Raw genomic sequence first — 10903 nt, forward strand, 5'->3', positions numbered from 1 at the left:
CTGGATCCTGACTGATCAAACCTAAGACTGAATCTTCAATATATGGTATAAATTATATCCCATCAACTTCAACTTCAACTTAACACGTACGACCTCCTGTAAAGGTGTGTACTATCGTATGCCATTGTATTACTTTGCAGTTGACTTAGGCAAGGTGTATTGGGGCTAGCCTACGGTCATTAATTTATGGATGAACAAGCACCAGTGTGTCAGTGAGAGCTGTTTTTGTGTACCAATAATGACAACGTTGGTAATCGGCTGTGTTTTCTGTTTGTGAAAGTCAGTAAAAACGTCTTTTAAAATTTGTATCGTCTTAAAGTTTTGTAAGATTAGTTTGCCACCTAACCTGCTAGCTAGCTACCTTGTCTGAGGTAATATAAGTCTGAGGAGTTAGTCGATAGCGAGCTATTGAGTGAACCAGCCTCATCACTCTCTAGATTGAAAAGACATAGCTAGATCATTGACATTGTACCCTTTGCAAACCGCGACAACTTTGTTGCAGATGAGACACATGGGCTTTCCATTAGTGAAACCGGGTAAGATAAAGGCAAAGTTGTCTCCTTTTATCTTTATAAGCTCCGTTGTCAACTTTCCTCTTCAGCCCTTTTGACAAAGACATAGTATGCTTGTTTCTCTCTGCACGCTATTTTCCTCAAACAATAAACAATGTAACATTGTAAGGAGGCGCATCAACCAACTATTTTAAATAAAAGTAGCCTAAGATAGACGCTAAGTAGTAGCCTAGGTCTAATTAGGAGGCTCAATGTTGAAAAAACTCTATCATTGCTATTATTCACAATAGGCGAGGCTATATTGACAGAGGGGGATACGAGAGAGTTCATTAAAATAATAAAATTATTCAAACAGACAACCAATGGGCTCATTCACATGGTTTATTATCATTCGTTATTTGTAGTAGACCTATCCATTCTCCATGTAGGCCTAGTTGTTGCGAGTGCAGGTAAGGGGCACCTATTGCAGTGTCTAAATAGGCAGTCATTTGTTCTACAAAACATCTAGATATGTGTAAGTCATGACATGCAAATGGTTTAAACCAGCTTTATGTGTCTACCATATGCTTCATCAGTTTCAGTGACAATGTGTTTTTGGTAGGTACAGATTGGCATTTTTTTAATGTTTGTTAAATTAATTATTGTGTGTTTCTTTTTCCCCTCAGGTTTACCTACAGAGAGGCACACCTAGGAACCAAAGCAACATCCATGGACCCACACCTGGCATACTAAGCACCTGAACAGCCAACACAAAGCCGATCAGGACATGCCCCCCACTTTACTCCGCTCTTCCCCCTCACTATGGCTCCCTTGAAGTATCCCTTAGAACAGGCATGCAATTGTTAACACATGTACTACCCATTTGTTTACATATTTACTACAAACATGTTCCTACCTAAACTGACATGTAAAAGAAGGGATCCTTGGGACTGGGGTACTCTTCTTTTTGCTGGACCACTGGTCAGGATCTACCATGCTTACTGTTTCAGCAATAGTGAGGTTATGGCTGCGATATCAGTGGTACACTGCTCTACGGTGTCCTCGACATCGCCCACACGGAGGAGTGTGAATGGCAAAGACTATGCTGCTGAGGTAAATGTCCCTGTGATCCTGATTTTCATTACAATATTATGTCTGGTCCACTGTTTTAATATTGTCGCTCGGCCAACCTGTGCTTTTATGGATCCTGGGGTTAGGGCTGGCCCTGATAGTGTTGTTGCCCTAGGCAAGACTTTACATTGCCCCCCCCCTCTCCAAACTATGACACACTATGCTCTACTTCCAAATGATGATACTGATCTCACTTCTATTGAATACTAAGATACTCATTTATATTAATTGATGTTTGCATGCTCGTCCATGAAACATGACCTGTTGTATTTCATTGAATGTTCAGAAAGGGTATGGGGTGGTAGTAGAGTAGTTCAGTATGAGGATGACGGTAGTGCCAAGTATCCCTTTTCATTTTCACATTTGAATTTCAGGAGGACATAAAAATGTTTTTAGACGATTGTGTGTTTGCACAAGGCCTCACAGCTGCGTGCGGATTTTTGAAATCAACCCATGGTGAGGAGGAGTGCAGTGAAGCATGAGATCCTGAGTAATTGTTGGTTCATGACCTCAGCATACAGAGACCCTCCACCTGAAGACCTATCTTCCTGCAATCACCCGACACCAAATGTCTTACATTGAAATAAAAGATAAAACAACCCTGTACACTCTCATAGTTCTGCAATGTTTATATGTGTATTTTTTTTTTTCAAATGTAATGTAAGCCAAGTTGCATTGAAACAGAGGTGGTGACATGGTTCTGTGCAAAAGTTTTAGGCAGGTGTGAAAAAATGCTGTAAATCATCGAGTCTGTCTGGGATTACATGAAGAGACAGAAGGATTTGAGGAATCCTACATCCACAGAAGATCTGTGGTTAGTTCTGTCCATGTTTGGAACAACGTACCAGTTAAGTTCCTTCAAAAACTGTGTGCAAGTGTACCTAGAAGAATCACACCAAATATTGATTTGATATAGATTTCTCTTCTGTTCATTAACTGTTTCAATTAACTGTTAACACTTCCATTTTGAAAGCATTCTTAGTTTACAGCATTTGTTTCACACCTGCCTAAAACTTTTGCACAGTACTGTATATCAGAGACAGTTTAATTATCAAAGAAAATTAATTTAAATAAATTGATATTGGAGAAAGTATTGATGGCATACGTGTTGTAAATAAACCAAGTGTTTCGACATTCAGAGCTAATTGTTGGCCAAGCTTTATATTCAGACTCACGTAAAAACATGTTAGTTACATTTTCTTAATCTACCCACCGATGTATTTATCGAGTGAATTATACCGCTGTATTTAAAATCAGGTTTGGTAAAGGGTAAATCTCGTAGCTACAGTCGCTAGCTAGCTAGCTAGCATCCGGTGAATAAGCTAAACTTAATTTTTGTATTGCAATGGATGAGTGAAAACCGAGTGAAAAACCAAGTGTTTCGTGACGGGAATCACCACTTTTCTGAATAGCTGAATCACTTAGCTATTAGCATGCTAAGTAGCTACTGTACAGTTCGTGATTGGTACTGTATTACTCGATACTGGTAATTCATTGTTTATGGGGTCCTACAGGCAAATAATCGGCCAGCAAATAAATTCTGACCAATGAAGTGGCGAAATGTAATACTCCGTTAACAAATGAGCAGTAGAAACGTCACAATCGCGACGCGTTCTATGACGTTCCTAGTAGGTATTAACGCCCTAGTAGACTGTCGCTACACGATGGTAGTCCTTTGGGGATAGTAGTCCCTCACATTGCGCATGCTCAGACACAAACGGTTTATGGCATAAGGCTCAACATAATCGCGCATGCTCAGACAACAAAACGGTTTACAGCATAAGGCTCAACATCAACATATCTGGCTTGTCTTAACGCATAATGTAGGTTTATTTAACGTAATATTTAATAATGTTGTAAACGGTTTAAACGTCAACATATGGGGCTTGTCTTAACGCATAATGTGGGTATATTTAATGTTATATTTAATTATGTTGTAAACGGCTAACAGCATAAGGCTCTACGTCAACATATGAAACTAAACTGGGGAGAGACTTTTTGATCCTCCACCACATCTTCTTTGTTTTTAAATAAATGGTCATGTTTTCAAAAAACTGCCTTTCGTCGCTTTTCTCCATTAATGAAAACGGATCTGTCGTTGTGACGCATGCGCGGCTTTGCTGATGACAGCAGTCGACAGTGTCACAAAATGACGCATGCGCAATGTGAGGGACTACTATCCCCCAAAGGACTACCATCGTGTAGCGACATAGACATTTAACCCACACTAGCACAAGCAAGCTGTATAGCGAGCTAGCTACTGTATGCTACCGACTTTTGCAAGCTAGCGATTGAAATTACAACTGAACTGTCTATCACATATGACCACCCATCACATTTTCTTGATTCACGATTCACTTCTTTCATCACTGTCTACAGTAGGCTTGTCTCCAGTTTGTTTTTGGCTTCTCAAATGCTTTCAAACCGTTTCTTTCTTCACTGGAATGGAGCAGGAGATGACAAGAGAGCAAAGCGGTGACAAGAGAGCAAAGCGGACTCATGGATTCCACCATTTTACAGGGGAGGGGGAACTCAAATATTTTAGAACAAGTTACCAAAGACATCAACAGCTTAACACTACTGAGTCCGAGCCTGTTTTTCACTCTCTTAGGTAGTCTGCCATGCCTTGATATTTTTGTTTATTTCACCTAACTAAAAACATTGAGGCAAAAGTGGCATGTATGATTATATTCTAGAATACCTCAGCAATAATAACATGGGAATGAAAGGAATGTAGTAAAAAAAGATTTCATTTAAATCAAATCTAAACAAACCCTTCCAAAAACATACTTTCAGAGGTGCTCAGACTTTGTACAAAAAATACATTGTAAAGATTTTGGAGCAAGGCTTTTGAACTCTGAACTTTGTAAACATAAGTGTTAGTTTTACAAAGGTGAGTTTAGCATTTAGAAAGTGTGTGTGGTTTCACTACTATATATTTATAATTTTAGAGTGACCTGTACCTTTTCAAAACTAGTGTCCCTACAAATGCATATTGATGAGTTAGGTGTAAACACACCTGGGACACCTCAGACAAGAACAATGGCCCTTACCTAATGGCCCTGGAATGTCTTTGTGGCCCGTACCCCCCACAGGATTTCTTGACACACCATGGCCCAATAGAGATCACTGAATTACCATACCCTTATCATATGAATAGCTGTCATTTGCTAATGGGCGGGTCATTAGGAGCTGAAACCTCACTCAGAGACTGAAAAGTGCAAGAGACTAGTCCTATTCTCCTTACAAAGTGCTTATTTATATATTTGTTTCAAACTGTGTACATTTGAAAAGAAAAGCGTTCAAGGTTTCTGGGGGTGTAATTTCTATGTCTCTCCGACAAAAACTGGCTGAGCTTTAAAAGCAATTCCTCATAAAAACCACCATATCCCTGCACAGGGAGCGTGGACTTCAATGGGTTAAGTAGCAAAAATATAATACCATTCAATAAATGTATAGTATATTATAGGAGACATTTCTGACAACCTTGGTGGCAAGTGGGGTGGCAAGCAAGTCTTTTAGGGTTGCAGTTGCCACCCCGGTGGTTTCGCCACTGGAAATAGGCGCCATTTTGCTCATCTTCTCCTTTACCGTCTGGTCTCCGAGTTGAACCAATTCCCTTTGCAAAGCCGTGAACTTCTCCCTGTTGTTATCCATATTGCGGTTAATAGCCGCCAGGATGTTATCGCGGTGTATAGCCACAGTCTGAGTGCAGCTCTGCCCAGCGCTTCAATCATGACGGGCAGCCTTAGTGGGCTTTTGAAAGCTGTCACCATTTAATTCATTTTCCGATAAACCAGGGTTCCGCCTAATCCAATCAGCAGAAAGCCTGATATGCCTGATAAGCCTGAAAGCCATATGAAACTACCACAGAGGATACATTTGTAAAAACACAGATTTAAATATAGACCAATGAATTGTGTTCATGTATTGTTTCTTTTACTCAATGGAACACTTAAGTTTTTGGAGTTAGTCTCAACATAGTCTGCGTTGTTCAATGGTCACCGAGGGCTTCAGGGGTAAAATACTCAGTGATGACATGAGGCTGTAGAAGAAGGGAAGGACTTTCTCAGTGAATGTGTGTTTGAAAGTGTGTAAGTGTGTATTTTGTAGAGGATCAGAGAATGACAGCTGTCCTTTATCCAAATCCAGATGCACTCTGAGTGTCTGGATGTTCTGTTCCAATTCATGCACTGGTCCTATAGAATGAAATCCATACCCCACACGCCACACTCTCTCCCATGAGAGGGTGCCCAACTTCCTCTGGTTGGACTCTGTGGTCACACCGACATACCATTCTGTATTGTCTCCAACTTCAACATCCCAGTAGTGTGACCCTGAGTTAAAGCCCTCAGAGCCCAGGACACATTGAGAGAAATTAAATCTTTCTGGATTATCAGGGACTGTCTGGCTAAAATATGTCCATCCAAAGCGGGTCTGTGTAAGACTTGGCTTTTTAAAGCTGGTCAGATCCTCAGAAATGATAAGCTGTGGGTGTGCAGTGTTTGGGTCCAGCACTACAGGAGCTGAACAGAGAGATGAGGAGAGGGTGAACAAATGGACTCAGGTGTATGACTTCTTTTACAGATTCTTACTTTGTCATTTAGCTGTAGCGTTGTTTTTTAAGTTGATGTCATACTCTGTGTGTGTGTATGTTTGTGTGTGTGTATGTTTGTGTGTGTGTGTGTGTGTGTGTGTGTGTGTGTCATAGGTGACATCAAACTCACTGAACTGAACTATGTCCTTCATCTTCTCCCAGACTCTGAACTTCAGGTTGCCCAGATGCTTTGCCACATCAATCAGACCTCCTGAAACTCCCTGTGGTTTTTGCAGTGTGCACGTAGAACTAGGAACACAGACTGGAGTTAGCACTAGTTTTAGTGTGGGTTCAAACAGAAAAACAAAATTTAAATCTCACCTTTCTACGGTAGCCTTGAAGTTCTGGAAAACAGCATACAGCACAGATTTCAGTTCAGTTAATTTCAATATTCTGTGTCTGTCTTGATAGCTTACTTCTTGTTCACACAATGGACAGTAATGATACATTATATAACAAAATATCAAAATAAATAGATAAAACTGAAAATACTTATAAAATATCATAAACATCTCACCATTTATTTTCCAACTGAACTGAAACCACATGTCCATACCTGTAAGAAGATTATGTCTTCAGCAACCATCTGCTTCTCAATGGCTGTTATTGTATCTGAAAGAGTGGACATCTCCTTGCTCATTTCTTCAGTCTTCTCTTTCATAATCAAACTCTTCTGCTGTTCTTCCTCCTTCAGTGCTCTTATTCTGGCCTCCTCTTCATCTTTCAGAAACTGATGAAGCTTCTCAAACTCCTCCTTGATCTGCTTCTCTGACTGATGGGCCTGAACCTTGAATTACACACATCAAAGGGACTACAGTCATAAAAAATGTTACTTCCTCAAAACATGTCATTTGTCCAATATTAATATTGTCAAAGTAATGATGTGTATTACTGTTGACAATGTGAACAGTGTATCTAAGGGCAGAACCATCATGTGGTGAAATCATTGTTTTAATTTCCTTAATGATAATAACATCAGTTTGTGTACTTGTAATATCTGTATCAAATTGCTCGGTGAGATGCTTGATGTAACTTCAATTGTAGTTGTAATGAAACTAAATAGCTGCACAATACAAGTTGTTTACGTATCATATCATACAGGTAATGTTACACAATGTCAGAAACAGTGTCATGAAGTCAATGGTCTCTTTCTGAAACTGGTTGTTCTGGTAAATCTCACCTTAATGTGACTGGCTGTTTGGTCACATGTTTCAAAAACTTCTTCAAATTGGTCCAGTTTGTCTTGCAAGGGCTTCAGTACAGCCTTTAGTTGTTCCTATAATGAACAAATATTTCATACGTTGAGATTATCTATACTCATTTTCTGTTGTTGTGGATACTCATTCAGTAACAGCACAGATACAGAAGGCAAAGTATGCCCATTGCATAGTCATAAATAACATTTGCACCTATAGGCAAATAATAGAAACTCACTTTATAATCTAGTGCAGCTTCATCTATGGGAAGGAACTGGTGTCCTGAGTGTTTCCTGGAAGCCTGACAAACCAGACATACGGGCTGTTTATCCTCCACACAGAACAGCTTGAGTCTCTCACCGTGCAGACTGCAGAGCACTTCAGACCCTCCTGAAGCCCTCTGACTCTTCTCCTTAAGGAAAGACTCACATAAGTTCCTCAAAGACAAATTCAGTGGTGGATTGTCCAATGAAGATTGTCTTCTACAAACTGGACACTCTTTAGATTTCTTCTCTCTCCAGAACTTCTGAAGGCAGTCTTTGCAGAAGCTGTGACTGCACAAAAGAATGACGGGGTCCTTGAAAATGTCAAAGCAAACAGGACAGTTAAAATCCTCTTCAGGTAGAGAACGTTTAGATGCCATCCTCTTCAAACAGAAACAGTCACTTGGCTGGAAACTTTGAGTGTGTACACTTAACTTTCACTCTATTTGTCAGAAATCACCTCAGTAAATCCTGCCTTATTATCTGTAAAGTAACAACGGCGTATTCTTCTAGATTAAAACAGATCTCCTGACTAAAAGTGTCGAACTGACTAGACAGAATAGCTGACGTAAAGTCTAATGCGTCAACGTTCATTTCCTGATTTTTCCGTATATTCAAATTCAGAGACTTCTGATTGGTCTAAACTGTTTTTATTTCTCTCCCCTTATTTACCTATGGAAAGCATTGAACTGGAAAAACCGGAATGGACTCTGGTGAGTGCTTAGTGAAGCAGTGCGGAAGGATCTAATTACCTAGTCAAATATGGTTAATGCGATGTTTCTCCACAAAGATGGAAGAATCAGTTGTTATGCTGGAGTTAGAGACTGGTCGAAACCTGTTATTCACTGCAAGCACATTGTGCTTTGGTGCTTTGCCACATCAATCAGAACCGAAACTCTCTTTAGTTAGCACCTGTTTTAGTTTGGCTTTTATCAAAGAGAGAAAAGAAAATCTGTCACATTTCTATGGTAGATTTGAAGTTCTGATTAAAGAAAAGACGTCATTTCAATTGAAAAGTAATTTCAAATCTGTAACGGCAGACTCGTTAGGTTACCGTCACATAATGAGGGACAAGACACAAGACAGTTTAAATTCAATAATACGAATTCATTATTACCAATATTAACAATCAAAAAATAGGGGTATGAAAAAGGTAATGTTCAATGTCGTGCATGAATGGGTGAATGAATGTATCAATTTGTTAGGTAAATGAATAAGAAAGTGAGAGCTAAAGAAATAGAAAGGGGGACAGATTTAGAAAGAAGTCAAAGAGCCCGTGTGAGAGAGAATATCAATATAGTGCCTACAAGTACCGAACAGAAGTGCCTAATGAGAGAGAGAGCGAAAAACCCTTTTATAGCCCCACCCTAAATACAGGTGCAGACAATAAAGCATTTAGGCTCAGGTTCGTCCTTCCCGTGCACTGGCAGGGCGAAGCCTGAAGTGGGGCACAGGTGGGCGTCACACCTCCCTCACTAAGAGGTTTGCTGTAGGTAAACCTCAAACAAACAAACAAAAACAAAAAGAAAGACCTCCTGTGCCACATCAACCTAAATCCTGGGGCCCCCTAGGACTAGGGAAATGCGACACAGACAGTACACCTAAAGTATCTACACTACAGTGTATGATAACTAACCACAGTGAAGATAGACAAAACTATTCTTAGACTCTGGACAACGCATCTGCCACAATGTTGTCCTTGCCTCTGATATGTTGAATCTTCAACGGGTATTGCTGAAGAATTAAGCTCTAAGAATTAAGAATTAAGAATTAAGAATTAACGCATAGTGCGTTGATTCTGATTTCGCATACGATCAATAAAGACCAATGGGTTGTGGTCAGTGAAAAGGTCTATTGGACTCGGAGAAGAGCCCAAGTAGACCTCAAAATGCTGTACTGCAAGGATTAAAGCTAGCGCTTCTCTCTCCACTGTGGAGTAGACTTGCTGATGGCGATTAAACTTCCTTGAAAAGTATGCTACTGGGTGCTCTACTCCATCTAATCCTACCTGTAACAGAACTGCTCCAGCACCACTTTCACTGGCATCAACAGCAACACTGAAAGGACGGTCAAAGTCGGGAGCAGATAGCACAGGGGAGGAAGCAAGCAACAACTTAACATTGTCAAATGCTTCTTGACATCTAGGAGACCATTGAAATTGAACCTTAGGACTGAGGAGGTTTGTTAAAGGTGTAACAACAGAAGAAAAGTTCTTACAAAAGGCCCTATAGTAACCGGCCATACCAAGAAACCTCCGGAGTTCCCGGCGGTTCTCAGGTGTGGTGAAGTTACATATGGCTTCAATCTTTGCTCCTACAGGCCGAACTTGTCCTCCACCAACTATCTTACCAAGATAAGTAACACTAGCCTTACCAAACTGACACTTGGCAAGGTTTATAGTTAGGTTAGCGTTAGCCAGACGAGTAGAGTTTGTTGATCTGCTGCAAATGATGAGTCCAGTTGGTACTATAAAGAACCACATCATCAAGGTATGCATCACAACCCTTCATACCGGCCAAGACCAGGTTGACGAGCCTCTGAAAAGTCGCAGGAGCATTTCTGACCCCAAATGGCATAACACGGTACTGCAGGAAATTATCAGATGTTACAAAAGCAGATAATTCTTTAGCCCTGCCAGTAGCCTTTTAGAAGGTCAAATTTACTCACAAATTTGGCTGAGCCAACACGGTCTATGCAGTCATCACATCGGGGTAATGGAAAACAGTCTGGCTTTGTAACTGAATTCAGTCGACGATAGTCAGTGCAAAAACGAAAGGTTCCATCTGGTTTGTTCACTAACAAACAGGGGGAGCTCCATGCACTAAAACTAGGTTCAGCAAGATCATGGGCTAACAGATAGTCTCCTTCTTTCTGCAACAATTCCTTCTTCCTAGGATTGACACGATAGGCGTGTTGTTTAATTGGTAAAGCTCCACCAACGTCAATATCATGTTCAATCACAGATGTACGTGTAGGAACATCAGGAAACAGAGCAGGAAAAAACTCAATCAAACCAATGATATCTGTTTTCTCCATATCATTCAAATGGGAAAGATGTAAAGGTAACTCTGCTAGGAACTCAGAATTTCGCAGACGACCTTCCACGATCGCCTGTGATGGACCCCTCACGCCCTCACTGGACTCCTCACTGACAAAATCAAGACTTTCAGAACCGTTACCCACCGAAGAGCCCACATAGTCTGGATCACTAAAGCCCCCTAGAGG

The 10903-nt window shown here is 40.5% G+C and overlaps 1 protein-coding gene across 2 annotated transcripts; it reads right to left on the reverse strand.

The window, feature by feature from the left end:
* Positions 1–5513: 5513 nt before the first annotated feature.
* LOC105890548 (E3 ubiquitin-protein ligase TRIM35-like) lies at positions 5514–8058 on the reverse strand. Of its 2 annotated transcripts, XM_031576611.1 has the most exons (6): positions 7654–8058; positions 7400–7495; positions 6776–7006; positions 6541–6563; positions 6350–6468; positions 5514–6148 (listed from the first exon to the last, which is right to left on the reverse strand). In XM_031576611.1, exons 1-6 carry the CDS (start codon positions 8056–8058, stop codon positions 5598–5600), a joined length of 1425 nt encoding a protein of 474 aa, XP_031432471.1. In that variant the 3' UTR covers positions 5514–5597. The 2 variants fall into 2 exon arrangements, with proteins under 2 accessions (XP_031432471.1, XP_031432470.1); XM_031576610.1 differs by lacking the exon at positions 6541–6563 and having other exon boundaries at positions 6350–6481; positions 6766–7006.
* Positions 8059–10903: the final 2845 nt, after the last annotated feature.

This window comes from Clupea harengus, chromosome 11, assembly GCF_900700415.2.
Source record: "Clupea harengus chromosome 11, Ch_v2.0.2, whole genome shotgun sequence".
NCBI classification, from domain to species: domain Eukaryota; kingdom Metazoa; phylum Chordata; class Actinopteri; order Clupeiformes; family Clupeidae; genus Clupea; species Clupea harengus.